The following is an 18830-nucleotide window of genomic DNA, read 5'->3' on the forward strand; positions in this document are numbered from 1 at the left end:
AGCCGTGTCTCTCTACTTCACACGGCTTTCTTATTCCACCATCTTGCAAGTCCCGAAGACACACATGCATACAGAATCCCAGAAGCTGTCGTGCACTTCGCTCCTCCTCCGACTTTACGCGCACTACTTTTCAATGGCAACACAAACTTTTTCCCACAACGAATCCGTTTGCGCTCTCCAGAAAAACTGCAATAAAAGTTTAGAAATGTCTAATCCGATGATGGTGAGTGAAAAGCTGGCGCTGCTTTTCCACAAAATCACTGAGAGAGTGATTTTCTCGTGCAGCACTATTTCTCAGCGCCCCGAGATGATGGAGGGGCGATGGGCGGCGAAGCAGTCACTCAGCTGTCAATCAAAGGAGGTTGGCAGATGAAGATGGAGAATTTCCCCCAAAATTTCTACGTCACATATGGAGAAAACAGATGTGATGTGGAAACACAATAGTAACTTTCATCATAGCCCAAATCGCCACTCCTTGAATGATTCGGGGCGAAAGCGGTAAATAAAATGTCCCTTTTCTCTGTTCCCCAAATTTTAGCCCCCCACAAAGCAACCTTGTAAAGGTTTACAAAGTTTTCCCAACATGGGAAATGGTTGACATTCCTTTAGAGTCAGCGCAATTAAAGGTCGGGTTGCTGTGACTTATATGACTCAGCCCTCTTTTATTACGTAAACCGGAACCTAAAACCTACACGGTATAAGTATTATTTACGTCAATATATGTTATATGCTCAGCACATTGGTTCACATGAGATACAGAGGCCGGGCGGATGTGAATTCTCCTAACTGTTGGATTGATGTAGTTTTGGTGGTCCAAGCCCCGCCCACCTACCCCAAGTCGGTATCCTTGCCCGTGTACTAACGTAAGTCTGAAGCTCGTAGTCTTCAAGAAGAACGGTGAGGGGAGAACTCGGAAAGGCCCCATGGTCGTTCTGTAAATCTTCGCCGTTTTTGTGAGGAGAGCGTGTGAGAGGGGCAGAAGCAAGACGGCTTTTTTGGAAAAGGCTGAGATTTAATTCTCGGCTGGGATTTGGACCGCATTAACAACGGACGGTTCGTTTCCAAAGGGAGGAAAAAAGCCGAAGAAACTTTTGTGCGTTCGGATCTGACTGGATCCGGCACGCTATACCTTAGATCGGCTTCCCCCATAAAGTCTGCCCAAACTTCACCCCCGATATCCCATCGGAGACATCTCAGGGGCCATGTATTCGTGGTAAGTACTTAGTTACTGATTAAAGCTGTGTTTAAAAGTAAGAAAACAAATAACTGAATTACCGCTCAAGAATTTCTGGCCAAAGTTTTGCACAGTTGGTGTTAAGTATACAGATGCTGAGCTAAAGCGCGATGATGAACGAAGAAAGTTATGTCTTCTTTTTTTTTTTAATTTTCAGGCATGGATGGGCGATTCTTTTACTAACTTTCATTTCCGTTTGTGCAGTGTCCGCAGTGAGTATCTGGTTTTATAAGTGTGCTTTATTTTACCAATAATACTCCAGTATACATGCATATGTATAAAGCATATGTCTTAAGGCAACATCAACCGCGTCAATGATGCAACGTTATCAGATAGATGCCGAACATGCACATATTGGTACTTGACAATGGTTGTTTTAGGTTTTGTTTCTGTAGCTTTTTCATTGCCAAAAGCTACTGTTAAACATGAAAAATTGCAGTGTATTAAAATCGCAGTGCATGGTGTAGTTACTGCGATATATATGTCTCACTGTGTAGGGTATCTGCAGATTTGTAGTGTTTAACATTCTGCTGGATGGTTTACTTCTTTGACATCCAATATTATTTATGTTTACACCCAATGCGAGAAAGAAGACAAAAGATACAAGAATGTTTTAGAGTTAGTTTGACACCGGATCGTATTAGCACCATGCTCTTATCAACATGTCTGTTTGAGGGAGCAGCAATTATTTGTCCAGTGGCACAGTTCCTGCCTTAAGACTGGTGCCAGTGTTTCTGGTAAAGCTATCAAGTTTCAGCCAGCATGGTTTTCCCTTTGCCTGAAGCCAGCTGTTCAGAAAGAGGGCATTGCCCAAATGCTTACTGTCAGTGCAACTCCCCCCCCCCAACCCACCACCCAAAACCTTATACACTGTACATACATATATTCAGCAGCCATGCTGCCTATATTTCACTAAGCTCCTTGCAGACTAGGAGTTGAGGGGATCAGTTCTGGACCCTGTCTCTTCCTATCACCTCCACCCCACAGATTTATGGCTTCATCTGGTGTAGTGTGGTACTTAATTACTTTTTCTCAGCTATTTGCTGACTCCACATTTCTTGTTGCCCATATATCCAGGATGAAGATATGAATCTTTAATGCTTTTCCCTGAAGTTATTTTTTCATGTATGTGATTTTATTTTCATTTGAGCTAATATTTCCACAGATGGCTGTCTTTCCATTTACCATACATGTAGGAGCTCGTTAGAACACCAGTGGAGTTAAATCTTTAATCTTTCCCAAATATTTATGTACAAGCAAAAACACATTTAATTTTGGTTACTCTTTCTTTTTCTTTTACATGTATGTTAAAGCTATTGAGTTGAATTGGATCAAACTTTAATAAAAATGAGTTTTGTAATTGATTGTTATCCATGACTGATTTTCTGCTATAATGTCTGATGATACATATTAATGTTTTGGCACTGGATTGGATCAGGCAGGAATGGTACTGATTTTGTGAAGAGAGACACAATAACTTTGTTTTTGAAGTTGAAATTGAAATTCTGAGATTTCTTCACTCCAGTATTGGAGAAGGGTGGAATGGGCCAATTTTTTTTTTCACTCTCATTTTGTGATCACTTCCGTCTTACTTTATTAAATGCCATTATTTGTATGTAAGTTAGAATTTGCAATTTTGTCACTGTCCAAAATGATTGATGTAAAATCTTGTAAAACACATTCCAATATTTTTTTTTTATTGGTTGCTATATCTTCATAAACGTGTTTCATCTGAGTTTCATTTTATTTCTTGATAATGTTATTTAACTATACAACTACATCTTAATTTATCTGCATAAATATTATAGTTCTTTATTTTCTTGTCTGAACTTAAGCAAAGAATAAGCAAAATAAGCAAAATGTCACTGGATACAGAATCAGCACGGGTAAGAAGGTCCAGGATTAAGGTAATTAACTTTAATCACACATGAGTGCACAAGCACCTAAACTGCATCTTAGCCTAGACTTGCCTGTACCTTCACAGCAGCCGGTCAACAAGGGCATCATATTCCACTGAAATAATGGAATAATATATTTAATCTATGCAGTAGTGGTAGGTGATGTTATAAATTATTTTACTCTGTTGTAACTGAATTAAGGAACAATTTGTAGGTAGTCAATGGAAAGGGTTTTTTAAATCTGTTTAGAAGGAGAAATCAAAAGACGAAGCGTAACATATCTAAGCCAAAAAAAAAAAAAAGAATAGAGTGCAATAGAGTAAAAGCAGAGTGCAAGAAGACAACGAGCGCTTTATAGGTAGTCACTTCCTCCCAGCTTATATACATGTACATGTTTGCTCTCATTATGATCACTTGAACTTAACAGCTGGAGTACTACAGATAAGTACTTTTGTTAGGCTAAATACAACATGCTAGAGATTTGTTGACTTTCACATAACTTAATATTTATAATTTCACTGATATTCCACCAATATTTATTCACCCATTACTTTATGAGCCCAAGACATCTGGAGTGTTTCCTGTACAATTAAGGCGGCTGTATGATTATGTCAGTGCAGATGGGTGACACAATGACTGACAGATTTGCTGCATTCTTCTACTAAATGATTTGAACAAAAAAAAAATCTTTTTGAAACTTTGCCAAAGTGTACATTAATTATGGCATTTATTTGGACATGCGTTCATTGCACTCATCCTCTACGAACTCAGAAACAAAGTATACCACCATTTATACATGTAGCTGATAAATTGTGTTTATCTCTGCAAGCTTATGATCAGGAAGATAACAATTTAGGCCAACGTAGCTCTTTGCACAGGAAACAGTAGAATACATTTATTATGAAAAATGCATTTCTCAGACCACCTACAAAGAATATTCTTGAGTACGACATAAAACAGCAACCAAAAAAAGAAAGAAATCACATGTTGAAGACTACAGCAGTGTTATAACTCTTTTGTGGGCCATTATGTAAACCAGATTCCTTTTTTGTTCCATATTGCAAATCATTGTGTTTTGGTGAAGACTGATGTCTTCAGTGATATTTAATAATCAAAGACTAAAATTCAGATCCCCATCAGAGTATTTACATATATGATTATGTGTTGTTTTTTCATTATAATTACTAGCTAATTAACTGTGGACAATTTGAACATTCTGACATAATTTCTTGCTCTGGTACAAAGAAGACTGTGAAGGCTATAATTACTGACTATTGACTAAGCAGTTTTCAGTACATTAATGTATTATGTCAAATACTAGAAAGTCAAATTAGAGCTTTCCAAAAAAATTTTAAAGCAGTGAAATGTAGAATCTTGATTTATAATTGTACCTTTTTAAAGACTTTTCCAAGATCATTAAACAAAAAGCTATACTTGTTGTCCAGGAAATAGCTTTGCTTGTATTGCACAATGGCTTGGTACATTAACATCCGTGGGAAGCAATGAGTGGGTAAGTCAGTAAGTAACCGTCATGTAGGCAGTAGCCTGGAAGAATGCGGACTGGTAGGAGTTGTGGTTTTTCTGGTTTGTGGGAACCCCCTTTTTGTAAAACTGTGGCCCTTTCTGGTGTACCACCTACACACATGGCCCGTCTGTGACCGCCATTCCTGTGGTTCACAGTTCAGACAGACAGGAAGTGCAGCCATCTTGTTTTTGCTGGGGAAGAAAGTAATTAAGCTCTGAAACAATTGCCTCATTTTTGATTGCTGCTCACTGCTTACTACACATGTGAGAATTATTAAACAAATGGTTTCTATTTAGTTCGCGGTTTATCCCAAGTGTTGCCCTTGACTTGTAAAGTAAGTTAACTTACACACATATATGAGGAATGGGGTTTGCAATAATCCGTAAGCTTTATGTAGAATTGTCTCTGACAAATCCATACTGTGGTACTATTAGCCAATTCAAAATCTTGTTCACCCCTCGAGTCTAAAAAAGCTGTTAATATTTTTTCCCTGCTTAGAACAGAATCTACAAGATGGAATAGGCAACGCAATTTTAAATGGTTATTAATGACAAGAAAAATGATGATTCTTTGTACAGTTTTCTCTATTGACAGCTTGTAAAAATCTGATGCTGACCCTGAACACTTGAAATGCTAATTTTTTTCCAGCTGACTTGAATTCCATTTTTTTCATTTCAGCTGTATTTATTTTACTGATGTTACATTTGAACACTAGATTTTGGTTTTAAATCCACGTTACATTTTTGGTCTGTTGTTCCTAATTTATTAAAGTGACTTTAATACCTAGGGAAGATGTCCAATCTGTTACAATTTGCCATGGTTTAGATAACTCCACAAGAAAATGAAAGTTAAGTTCAGATTTTTTTTCAACGTTTGTATATTCTCCAATCTCTTGAATGAAGCACCATATTTTACCACACTTGTAGCAGGCTCCTAGCATTCCACTATAATTCAGTTAACTTTTGGCAGTTGGGTCTATTGCATTCTGTGTATGCTTTGACCAGCTAAGCGACACATTATTTTAGTGGTGTTCCACAATCATTCGAAAGGTGCACTATAGACAAACAAATTGCAGGCTATGGGCTTGCTACTGGTTAGCTTACAGAGATCAGTAAATAATATTCCGACTTTGGAAAGCCAATTCCAGGTTAATGGTTTGCTACAGGGTAGCCTGCTGCAAACTCTGACTACATATATAATTCTAAAATACACCATAACTAAGCAGACTGATTGATACTGGGTTGCTTGCTACATTATCACATATAATATAATAATATAATATAATCCTTTATAAAACCATAGTATTTCAGGACTGGATTTGTTTCTATACTTCCTGCCTTCATCCCTGGTTGGGAAATGTAAGCACCATCCAGTTTGCCTTGCTGGGTGTGCATGTAGAGAGCCGCCCTTAAGTCTCCCAAAGTGAAGCCTGCAGAGGTGATTCATGAGTTCACATGATGGTGAATGGCAGGCGAAGACCACATGTGGGTTGGATTGGGAAAAGTGTGGGCCGAGACCAAATGTATCCAGTTTTCCTTAGTACATCATAGAGCCCTGGTGCTGAGTGTTTGCTCTGTAAGCTAGAAAAACCATCCTACAGGCATCCATTCTGTTCTACATGGGTTGGTTTACCATATTTGCAAATGTTTGCTCCAAACATTAGATTAAACAAGTTAATGAACAGTTAATTACATGATTTAGGCCCATGACAGTGCTTGTATTTAAAATGTTTATTTTACATGACAGTTCGAAGAATTGGCCAAATTTGAGTGCTTCACATTTGTTCCGATAACATTTCCATTTAGTTGACAACTAGGGACAGTGCCCTTTTGAGTGCTTCACATTTGTTTCCATATTATTTCCAGTTACTTGACAGCCAGAAACATTGGTCATTTGAGTGCTTCACATTTGTTCCCATACTGTTTCTGATTTCACATGTGTTTCTGTATTACTTCCATTTAGTTGACAATTATGAGGACATTGGCCATTGGAACGCTTCACATTTGCTTCCATAACACTTTCAGTTACTTGACGGAGAAATTGGTCATTTTAATGTATCCCTTTTCTTACCCTTAACACTTCAATTTATGTGAAAACCAGAGACACCGGCAATTTGAGTGTTTTGCATTTGTCGCTGGTCCACTTTGAGTGAGTCACACTTGGGCATAACACTTCCACTTACTCTACAACAAGAGAAATTGGTCCACTTTGACTCCTTCAGTTTTGTCCTTTACACTTCCAGTTGCTTGACAACAAGAGACATTGGCCTACTTTGATTGCTTCACATTTGGCCACAACACTGCCATTTACTTGACAACAAGTGACATTGGCCTACTTTGATTGCATTACATTTGGCCATAACACTTCCATTTACTTGACAACAAGAGACATTGGTCCATTTTGAATGCTTTACATTTGGCCATTACACTTCCAGTTTCTTGACAAGAAGAGACAGTGGTCCATTTTGACTGCTTGACATTTGGAAGTGACATGAATACCAGAGACACTGGCCATTTGACCAAGAGACATTGGTCCACTTTGATTCCTTCACATTTGGCCATATAACTTCCAGTTACTTGACAACAATGGAGACATTAATCCACTTTAAGTGCTTCACAAATCATCCAGTTACTTGTCAACCAGTGAGACATTATTACCATTATGCATAACACTTCCAGTTACTTGACAACAATGGAGACATTAATCCACTTTAAGTACTTCACAAATCATCCAGTTACTTGTCAACCAGTGAGACATTATTACCATTATGCATAACACTTCCAGTTAGTTGAGAGGTAGAGATGCTTCCCAACTGAATTCTTCATGTTTGCTCCCATAGTGCTTTGGTTTGCTTGATAACACTTTTTCTAAGTGGCTTCCACAAGTCACATGATAGAGATTCTGAAATGCTTTAAAATAGTGAACTTTTAATACGGACTTTAAATTAACGTACTTAATAATTATTATTTGCACACTTCCCAGGGATGAATACATGCCACGAACTATAAAGGCTCACTTCCATGCTGGTTTTTTCATTTCTGAACTTTTATTTCTGGAATGACTTTGGATTGGGTGGTGGAGATACCTTATAAAGTTGTTCTAATAGTGCAGTTTGGAGAACAGATGCACATACATGAACAAGTACTTTTTACTGGTTGACTGCCACATGACGGTGTCATTAAAATTCTAACTGTGCCAAAAAAACACTTTCTTTCTCATTTGATACCATTCCGTTAGTATCTTGGGCAAAAACTGAAATGTGTTCTGTTTGCAATGTATGTAGGCCAAATGGGACAAGTGAAGCATGTTGTGACATGTACGTGTGTTTATATCTACTATTCGATGCTTGCTTCTTAAGTGTAGATGTTGTTTTAGGAATCTTTTTCAGTGCCATACAGAGACATGTACGGGTATGTTATTTCCTCTCACTGTAATGGGTTTTTGTTTTAAGTTTATTTTTTATGTTTTTTATGTTTTATTTTTCTTTTTTGTTTCTGGACTTTTGATGACATTTTAACAAAGGTTTTGGGGAACCTTAAGAGGTCACCATTGTGGATGTTCAGGAGTTGATATTAAAACATTCAAACTTGATCTACATCTAAACAGTAAGGCTTTCCTTGAATAATCACTTATCAGGATTTAGCCTGCAAGCCCTAACTGCCACCCCCCCCCCCCCCTCCGCATTCCCACCCTGCCTCAAGGCAGTTAAAATTCACAGTCTGATTGCCTGGGCTTAAATCCTGAAAAACTGCCAGCTGAAAACTCAAAGCAATTATCCTGACACCAATGTTATGAGTGACACTACAATGGACACTGACACAACAATAGACACCAACACCACATTGGACACCAGCACTTTCTAACTCTGCTGCACTGCATTTTTCAGCCTTATTAACCAGTGATATTTCACTTTATCTACGGTACAGTGAGCTCTAAAGGGTCACGCCCTCCTAAGAAACCCAAACTATATCAAATGCTATTAGTCATATAGCTGACCTGTTGCAAGGCTAGCGTCTGGTACTACAGTATGGTGAGGGAATATATCTGGAGGAAAGCTACATGTAACTTGGAATGAAAAGCCTTGTGTCTACCTACATTTGCCTTCTCAGAGTTCTATGACTTCAAGTAGTCTTGTGTAAGGAAAGATTGAACTGGTGGGAAAACTGAAAGTAAAGTTTTTATTTTGAGCATTTTGAAAGGTATCACTGAAATTAAGGCCTTGGAGACAGTTAAGAGTTGTATACTGTATGCACATCTTTTCTGAATCCCTTACATAATAACATTTTACTGTGGCTTCCACTTCTGCTTTTTTAAAATTTAAAAGCACATATTGTGGTGTCATCTAGCAGTGGCGAATATCCGCAAATAGTGTTTGGCTAAGCTCCCAAGACCTTTTTACATCATTGTATCAAAAATGTGTAACTTATCGCCACATTTGTCACATTTTAATGTTGCATCATGATCAGGAATTAGTTCACATCACATAGGACAAATTGAAAGGAAACATTTTGGTTGTTATGGACACTACAGTTATACTCACCAATATGCTATAATACATCATAAATCACAACAAAGGGCACAATCTATCATAAATCACATCAAAAGGTACTATCCATTGCAAATCATATTGTGTAATACTTCATAAATCACATCAAAAGGGTACTATCCATTTTAAATGAAATGGTGGTAACATTTTAAATCACAAGTGGGTACTATTCAGCATAAGTCACATCAAAGAGCACTGTTCAGAATAAATCACATCAAAATGTACTATTCAGCATAAATCACATCACTGGGTACTATTCATCACTAATTCAAATTGTGTAATAATTATAAATCACATCAAAAGGTACTGTGCATCACAAATGAAATGGTGTCATACATTATAAAAAGATTTGGAGCTATGGTGTTCTGTTCAATTTTATGATAGGTTTCTGTGACTTTTCAATTTAAAAAATTCAGCCCAGAATTTTTTTCTTGAAACTGGAGTACATGCAGCTTTTTAACAATGAGGCATGTCTGTCCAATTTTAATTGAGACCATTGGTGTAACGGGAGTGTGGGAATGAAATTCTGTTGTTATAATCACACAAGTACTTGTACCCTGAACATGTCTTGGCTCTACCTCTTTTCCTCCCCCAAACCCTCCTTCCCTGCCCCTCCCCCCCCATTCCCACCCTGCCCTCTTGCTCTCTAACCATTCTCTTTGCACAAAGGAAGGAGCAGTATAATTTATCTAAAGCTCGTATTTTTCTGTCAATTCATTCCATATGTCAGTCTTTACGACTTTTCTCCACATAAACTAATTGAGACTTCCTGTGTGCATATATATGTATACATGTCCAACCCCTACTAAGCTTATATGTACATATATCAAGGCTGTTTGGTATAGGGTGGCCATTCAGCTGCTGATGCCTTCATGTAAGCTTTGCATCCTTCTCCCTAGCTTCTGAAGACCCCCCCCCCCCCCCCAACATCTCTCCCCCCAAACTTGACTCTTTTATTCCCATGAGAAATCCCTGCCCCCCTTTCAAAACAGGGCTGTGGAGATTGGCTAGAGACCTTTGGACAAGAGACTTGACATCTATTAAACCAAAGATGCTAATAACTGGCAGTCCAAGTCTAAGTCACCTTTGATATATCAAGGGTTAGCAGTGCTGTATGGGCATTTAAGCATGTCATTTATATATGTCTGTTATATACAGTGTATTAGTCTGGCATTCAAGATTTAGTTATAAGCCTAATTCTGGTCTTAAAATATGCTGGCTGTTCCATCAATTCCACTCCCACATCCAGGAGGGGTAGTTAACAGGAGCCAGAGAAGGGGTGGGCGGGGAGTAAGAAATTTGATGATTTAAAAAAAGATGAATTGGTCTTAAATTTCCAGTTGAACAAGTAGGTGAAAAAACTGGGTGTATACCTCTAAATCACATTTTCTTGATAGGTGTCATCCGTTAACGAAGAAAAAAACAAACAAAAATTAGTTTCCGCTTTTTACACTTGTGTTTAATAATTTTGTTAGTAAGACTTAGCTAAAGACCTGTATTTTTGAATTACTCAATTAAATGTCACATGCATATGAAATATATCACCTAATGTTTTGTATGAAAAAATGCATTTTCAGAAGCCAATAAAAGTCCCTTGAATAATACTTTTGCAACCAAAGCCGAAGATATTCTGAGAAGAAATTAATCAAACTTCATGAAAAACTTGTAAGCTGCCCTGTAAGGTTGATGAACCAATCAGAATTAACTAAACATGTCACCAGAAAAATGTTAATCCTTAGGTGAAGCACTGTGCTTAGTCGCAGACTAGAGGAACTGCCCTTGGGAAATGCCCTCCCTCATTTTCAGATGTTCTTCTTGTTGTTATTATTATGATGTCATAATTTTATGCAGTCTTGATGTAAGCGAGATAAGGCAACGCATATATCAATTATAAATTTTCTCTGATATCTAATTCTAGTATACCATTAGACTTTGCTGTTACTTTTTAACTCAGTTTATGACTTTACCAACATATACATGCAATAAAAGCTTTGTATTTGTATCTCTGTGATTTTTAAGAAAACTAGATCGCTTTACCCCTTATTTTTCAACTCAGTTTAAAATTTATGGCTTTACAGATATTACATGTGATAAAAGCTTTGTATTTGTATCTCTGTGATTTTTAAGAAAACTAGATCAATTTACCCCTTATTTTTCAACTCAGTTTAAAATTTATGGCTTTACAGATATTACATGTAATAAAAGTCTTGTGTTAATTCTCAGAGCTTTTTAAGAAAACTAGATCATTTAAATAACCCATGGACAACCGATACTATTGTGTGGTTAACCACTTGTTATGGAGAAAGCCACCTTGATGTGGTAGATGCATCCTATACTGGCTTGCTACATGACTGCATGTTGTTGACAAGAATGAAACACTTTGATGTGGTTGCAAAGCAAATGGCCCTCTTTGAGAAGCTGCTGTAAGTACCTAAAAGCAGCGCTACAGTTTTTTTGTCTGGGACAGTTTGTAGATCATTGTGCACATTACTTTTGAGTTCGGTGGAAATTCAAACAGCTTTGCTTCACTTTCTTAATTTGCAAAATCCTCATGCACCTCTGGAAAAATCTGTGAAAAAGAAAATTACAACCCAACAGCTGTTCTAGGTAATTTTGGTTGCATGTTATAAATTTCATGTTTTAAATTCCTCTTCATTACTGTATAAGTTTCGTATAGGCAAGCTTTTAATTTACAATCACATCAGCCATGAGGAGAAAATAATTTGAAACTGCTGGGCCAAAAAATGTCTGTATCACCGATACCAAATATGGGTTATGCAAGGTGGAAGGTTTTTGGTTTTAAGTTAAACGGAAAACATTGCATAAAATAGTCATTGAGTCAGCTGTTCAGGATATCTTGCATAAATATCTTTGTTTTAATCTGATCTATGTCATATCCGAAAAGAAAGTCTTTCTTGCAGAGAGGTAAACTTGTGAAAAGTGACCCCTGGTGATTAAAAGTTGTAAAATTTCTTGAAAGAAGAGAAACGTTCATGTTGGTAGCTCAAGTACTTTCTAAATCCACATGTGTGACATATTACCCCTAAGATTGAAATCAGGAAGAAGTGAGGAAATGTCATCTTGAGGAGATTGGGTGTTCAGTATGAGAGATTAGAGCATGAGGATATGACCTCTGACCCAGCTGTCTGGGGTTCCAGGGCGGGATCAAGTGGGCCTCAAGAAAGCCCCTGTTGGAGAAGGCTTGTGACTGGCCTCTTACTTCCTCTAAGGAAATCCTCTGGGTGAAAATCAACCCGTTTCACAGAACAGGAATGATATAAATACATTGTATACATACAGTAGTTGTAAGTCTAACCGCAGACTCGAACAGATTTGATGTTCTGTAGTTTGAGTATAGCAGTTGTGTACTTCAAATATTTGATACTTCCCATACCATATGCAATTACATACTGTTTTTAATATGTTCGTCAGTTATAACTTTATTAATTATAATAGTCTTCCAGTCCGGAACTGCAGAGAGCCTGAGGTATGGGATCCAGGTGGCAGGGTGGGGGAGGGGGTGGTTGGAGAGGGTGGTTGGGTAGATCAGAAAGACTACAAGGGGAGTAGGATCCACCGGGGACCTCCCTCAAACTTAATAGTTACCAGATTTTTGGAAGAATTTAACCCCTGATCTAACAGTTTTTGTCTCTCTCTTGAATGTTGATGGGCTAGATACAGCAACATAAAGTAAAGGTGTTTCTTCATGGTATTCCGGTTTCCTTTATCGATCATGTAATTCTTCAACCTTTTCGCCTTTCTTCATCCAGTGTTTATTCAACCTTATTCTGAAGGCATTATTCTGTGCGTTCTGGTTAAATTACACATTTTGTGTAAGCCCTGAAATTGGCCAATCCAACCAACGTAGTTTTGTCTCCAAAACCAATTTAAAAATGTACATAAATTGTACTGAAAGTTGCTCTTTCATATGTGAAAGGTTGAGGAATTAGGGCACACATGACAACTCGGTTTACACTAATTCCTTGTCCTTTTCGCATGAAAAAGCAAAGCTTTCATTGTCGTTTATGCATCTTTTGAATTTGATTTCAGAGACAAAAATATATTGGTTCCATGGAGAAATTCCAGGACTTAACAAAAAGTATAATTTTATCAGTCTACACCAAATAATTCACTCACAATGTGCTGCAATAAACACCTTGACAATGGGTGAAAACATTGAAGGGTTATAGAACGGTAAGTGAATACTTCTTAAATACAGTTTTAGTCATCAGTCAAAGTAACCCAAAAACTAAAGATATCTTGTCTGGATGTCTAAATTGTCTAAATTGGGTCAGCCTTTTCTTCAGGGGTGGAGGTGCTTTTGGAGGAGTTTTAGAGGGGGTGGAGGGGAGGAAATGACACATTAGGCTCAGTTAAGCCAGAAAAGTTTCCCATAGCCATGCTCTTGGGTGCATACATGTAAGACATGGAGAGTTATGCGTATGAAGTCATGGAGTAGGTCAAAGTTAGAGTCTGTGGTTAGCAGAGCAGTTAGAGTCCAGAAAAGTGGTAACCCAAGAAGTCAAGAGGTGGGCCATATGCAGTTGTCATGGCAACAGGCCATGTGCAACATGCATTGCCAAGGTTATGCACAATCTGGTCAGACAGGAGTTTAGAGACTTGTGCTGATGTCAAGGCCTCCAGTAACTGGTTATGGAAGGCAATAAGAACCTCAATGTCAAATGAATCAGAATGAAGAACCTCAAGGTCAAATCGATTCAAACAGATTGTCCTTGGTGTCAAACTCAGGGATTCCATGCATAGATTTAGCCAGAATTTGAAACCTGGTTTTTAATTTTTCTTGATATTTTCCCTATCTCTTCCATGTTAATTTAGTCAGAATAAGACACCAACGCCCTACCCCTGCCCCCATGGCAATCGTACAATTGTATGGAAGAATTTCCATCAGAGATTTAAGACGGTCAAAGGTTAAAAGTGGCAGCTGAATTGCATGTACATTGTACTTATGACATTTACGGCCATCATTGGGTGAATTGCCTAAATGTTCATTGCTCTGTTCACGGCAAATTGGTGCCTGACCAATGAGATTGCTCCCTTTGATTCCTACATTCACTTGATTGATTGTGGCTTTTATTCAGCAGGTTGGTCTGTTTACCTGAGGAGCTCCTGAAACTATTAAAAATCATTGATTTGACTAACTAAATGCTGAGTTCACCATTCAAAAGATTGCAATGGTAAACTTTTGGTGTAGAAATCATCCTTGTATAGCCTTTTGGAAGTATTGAAGCATATGTTGGATTAAGCATACAAGAGGCATTAATTCTGAACACGTTCTGCTTCCTCAAATTATGTGACTTGAAAAAAAAAGAATCGCTTGTAATTATGTTGACAGAAGCACAGGAAGTTACGATATACTTCTCTTTGAGAAATGGGACTGATCTACCACAGTACAAGAGAGTTGCATTTACCGTAAATGACCTAAAATTTGCCCTCAAATAATATGGCACAATTTGCCTGATTTTGTGGGTTCCAGTGATCTCAGTAGGGTGTTGTCTGGTTACTTTGGAAGTAGGACAATATGAAAAACAAGATTTAATGATTGTCATTTGCCATTTGTTACTTAAAATGCAATTTTTGAGGAAAAAATTACACTCCAAGAGACATAAGATTAGCTAGTCTTTTGGCAAATCCTGCTCTGATGATAATGTATAGAAAAAAATAAGGAATTAAGTGGAAGACAAACTGTAAAGGATCAAGGTAGCCTGACTCTTGTTTTTTTCTGTTTACCCTAATTCTTCAACCTTTTCAATCATGACTGCGACCAATATTTTGAAATATTCTGAGAGAACTATGGGGCGAAGAGAAATAATTTGTGAAGTTCTATAATTTGTGCATCTTAAGGGACACATCATTTTTAGTCTCATTTTCATGAAAAATGCTTGCATAAATTTCATGGAAAAAAAGTGCTTTAGTGGTTTTAAAAGGTGTAAGATTTAGAATAATCTGTTCCGGCATATGGATGGGTACAGGAGACTGAGACTAACACTAAAGTTAAAAATAGTAAAGAAAAAAATTTCTTAATTGTTTTCCTTTCAATTATCTGGCATGCAGTGTTTGGGTTAGGGTATATCTTCATGCATGTGATATAACAGGATAAGGTTTACCAGAAAAGCGCAGAAAAAATTGCTCCAATCAGATTTTGGGTAAAGCCAGGGTTAGTGTATGGCTCTTCCTGTTACTGAGCAGGAGGATTTATGTATGGGTGGGAAATAAATTTGAAAAAAATCTGTCAAAAATTCCTGTAGATGTTGAATCATTTCATATACTGACCAGCCTGAGCCGTGTGGTGAAACATGTAGAGTTTGTTAGCTGATTCAAGGCTTAAACTTTGAAATTGATGCCTCATCTTTGGTTTGTCATATATAGATAAATTTTTTCTCTTGTCCAGCAAGGAGAGAAATTGTACCTGACCCTTTTTGGAATAATTAATTCGTTGTTCCATATAGATCAATTGGAATTAAATAAACATGAAAGGTGAAAATTTCATATTTTTATTTGACAATGAGAAATGTTAACATACCTTGCTCAAGACACATTTAGAGGTTGATAGAATAACATCACAAGATACATCGAAAAGTTGCAAAGTAATAAATCTGAAGTTGCAATGAGTATCGAGACTCTGTGATGAGACATGTAAATGAAATGCTGTAGGAAGGAGTTTGTGATATTGTTATTGTTGGAAGTATGCTTAAGTGTGGGAGCAGATACTGTACCCTACAACAGGGCGGGGGTAAGGGCACTTCCTGTGACTCAGCTTGCGTGTCTAGCGCAGATTGGGGAAAGAGGAGTGGGGGGGCGCTACAAAGCTAACTGTTTTAACAGCGATAATAATGACCTTTGCTGTTACACCGCCTCACACAACTGATAGACTCACATGCACTTAATTGTTACTGAGTATATGGCCTCGTATTAGTACACCGCACTTGACCTTTACAAGAAAGTAGTCCAGGGATCAGTTTACTGGCTTAAGCAGGCAGCCGCTTTAGGCCTAATCACAACCAGACATGACAAATGAACGGATTATTAGCTAGAAAAGTTTTGCTGTGACCCCCCAAATAGCAAATTTCCTATGACTTGTGCAATACAGGCACATATGGGAAAGCACTATAGTATGTTAATTGTTTGTTCTTGTCATCGCGTACACAAAGACTGATTTCCTTGGTACCATGTGTTACCCAGCTTACTGTATTCCTTACTGTAATTTTTCAATCTTTTTCACATGTTTGCAAGTTGTTTATTCAAGCAAATTGTGAGGGTATTATTATGTGTAGACCAATAAAATTATACTTTTTTTAAGCCCTAAAATAGGCAAATTCAACCAATGTAGTTTTGCCTCGAAAATCAAATTAAAAACATGCATAAATTGACCTGAAATTTGCTCTTTCATCTGAGAAAAGGTTAAAGAATTAGGGTAATTTAATATATCTTCATTTACACTGACTTAAAATAGCCAGTCTGTGTTTATAATTCTTGGGAATCTGGCAAAAAAATATGCAGATTAATGAATTTTAATGTTTTAAAATTTGTTGACCTTGAGAAGTTAATTTAAAGACCGACAGCTTTATTTCCAAGCTACGTGTCGGTTATAGACACAGCTTAGACGTACACGTTGTGTTCTCATCATTGGTACCTAGTTACTGAGAATGAAAAATGCTTTTGTGATCAAAAGAGAAGTTTTCAAGTAAGGTGAATCAGCATCAAGCTAACAGATGTACAAGTACATGTATGTACAGGTGTGACTACGTGATGAACGGTGCTTCTGGTGGAATCATTTACCTCATACCCATTTGTACTGGGTATGGCTGGGTCGCTGAGTTAAATAAATCATATGAAAAGTACTTGTACAAATAGCTAGCATGATTCAAGCACTGTGCCAGAAAAAATACCCAACAAAACCGAACAGTCATCACATCAGTCTGACAAAAGCCTGAGCCAGGCGGCGGTATCGTCTATTTACAAACAGAGCTTGGTGCGGGATAGTGGCACCTGTGGGCCACTAGGAGTCCGCCCCAGCAGAGCTCTGCCCCAACACACAGGCACTGGTATAAATAGCAAGATCCAGCGGGAATAGCCTGCAAGCTGGAGGCTTCTCCTGTGGCCAAATGGTAAGGTTACAGTGTTCACAAGGAACTACAAGGCTTTTAAGACTGTCCATGCAAACCCATTAGGGTTTAGTCTTCCTGCAAAATTACAAGACTTTAGTGTTGGCATAAAACTGGTACAAGGCTTTTGCTTTTACACCGGATTAGAAGTCTCAAGTATACTCGTACAAAGTTACAAGGCTTAAGCTTCCATTCACAAAATTATAAGACTTTAGCTTTCACGCTAAATTGCAAATCTTAGATATTCACACAGAGCTATAAGGCTTTAAAATTCATGTAATACTACATGTACTACAAGGTTTTAATAATTGCCTAAAATTACAATGTTTTATTTTTCAAATAAAGATGCAAGGCATTTATAAATGGAGCTCAGTTGGTTAATGGGCTAATGCAGCGTTATGACCCAGGAGTCTCTCACCAATGCGGTTGCTGTGAGTTCAAGTCCAGCTCATGCTGGCTTCTTCTCCAGTCCTACGTGGGATGGTCTGTCAGCAACCTGCAGATGGTCGTGGGCTTCACCCTGGGCTCTGCCCAGTTTCAGCCCACCATAATGCTGGCCACCATCGTATAAGTGAAATATTCTTGAGTACGCTGTAAAACACCAATCAAATAAATAAATAAATAAATGCAGAGAATTATGAGGTTTCAGTGTTAACAAATTTACAAGGTTTTAGCCAATCTTACAATAAGGTAGATGTGCAAAGTTCGTCGACATGTAATTCTGTGTTGCACAGTTTTGCTGAACATTGTACTATACCGTCACATGCACTTATGTGTACATTGTTGTAGGCATACATGTAATATATATAATGTCTACCCAAGTTTTTTTTTCTTGACAAGTTTACAGATGAGAAAGTTATCAAAATGAAAAGATATTGGAAAACATAACATGATTTATTTAAAATCACAGTTGTGTGATTGTTTTGGAACAAGACTCCATATTTTGCAGGTCTGGTACAATGCTACTTGATCTTGCTGAAAACTTGAGCATTGATCATTTCTGTGTTCCAAGATTTCAGTACAGTATTTCTTCCCTGACATTCATAGCACAGCCACACCCTGATTATCAACACTGTAGCTCTTTGCAGTCAGCTTTTTGCTGTTGTATATTGTTTCCTCTGGGTTAAGATTCACCCTCAGTTGCTGATGACTCAGCATAATTGCAAGCATTTCACAATGACGATGACAGAAGGATTTCCGCCATATTAGGCTAGAATTCATCTTTTGGTAGTGCGTGTATTAAGGAGAACACTACTGTGTGTCAGGGAGAGGAGAGGGTGTGAGAGAAATGGAATCTGGGCCAGTCCTAAAAAGTGTAACAGTGATATTATTGGCATCATGGAGCGGGTATAGGAAATAGCAGACCCATGATCGTGTATGAGTCTTCGCATCCCCAGATCATTCCTCCGTGGTTGTACTTTTGTATTTTGGGATGCTGCGTGACCGAGCGGGGCTGGCAGCCACATGTGCGTTGTCGTCGTCATTGTGGAAGTCAGGCCAGTGA

The 18830-nt window shown here is 37.8% G+C and overlaps 2 protein-coding genes across 2 annotated transcripts in view; one reads left to right on the forward strand and one right to left on the reverse strand.

Moving 5' to 3' along the window:
* LOC135479752 (collagen alpha-5(IV) chain-like) overlaps positions 1-925 on the reverse strand; it is a 50709-nt gene extending 49784 nt beyond the window's left edge. The window contains exon 1 of the mRNA XM_064759657.1: positions 829-925. Coding sequence (XP_064615727.1) covers positions 829-925 — 97 coding nt within the window. The remainder of the gene's footprint in view (positions 1-828) is intronic.
* The window catches only part of LOC135479143 (collagen alpha-2(IV) chain-like), a 62546-nt gene continuing 44613 nt past the window's right edge, over positions 898-18830 (forward strand). Inside the window, 2 exon segments of the mRNA XM_064758899.1 lie at positions 898-1213; positions 1392-1446. Coding sequence (XP_064614969.1) covers positions 1203-1213; positions 1392-1446 — 66 coding nt within the window. The 5' untranslated portion in view covers positions 898-1202.

The sequence above is a fragment of the Liolophura sinensis genome, chromosome 12 (assembly GCF_032854445.1).
Source record: "Liolophura sinensis isolate JHLJ2023 chromosome 12, CUHK_Ljap_v2, whole genome shotgun sequence".
Lineage (NCBI taxonomy): Eukaryota > Metazoa > Mollusca > Polyplacophora > Chitonida > Chitonidae > Liolophura > Liolophura sinensis.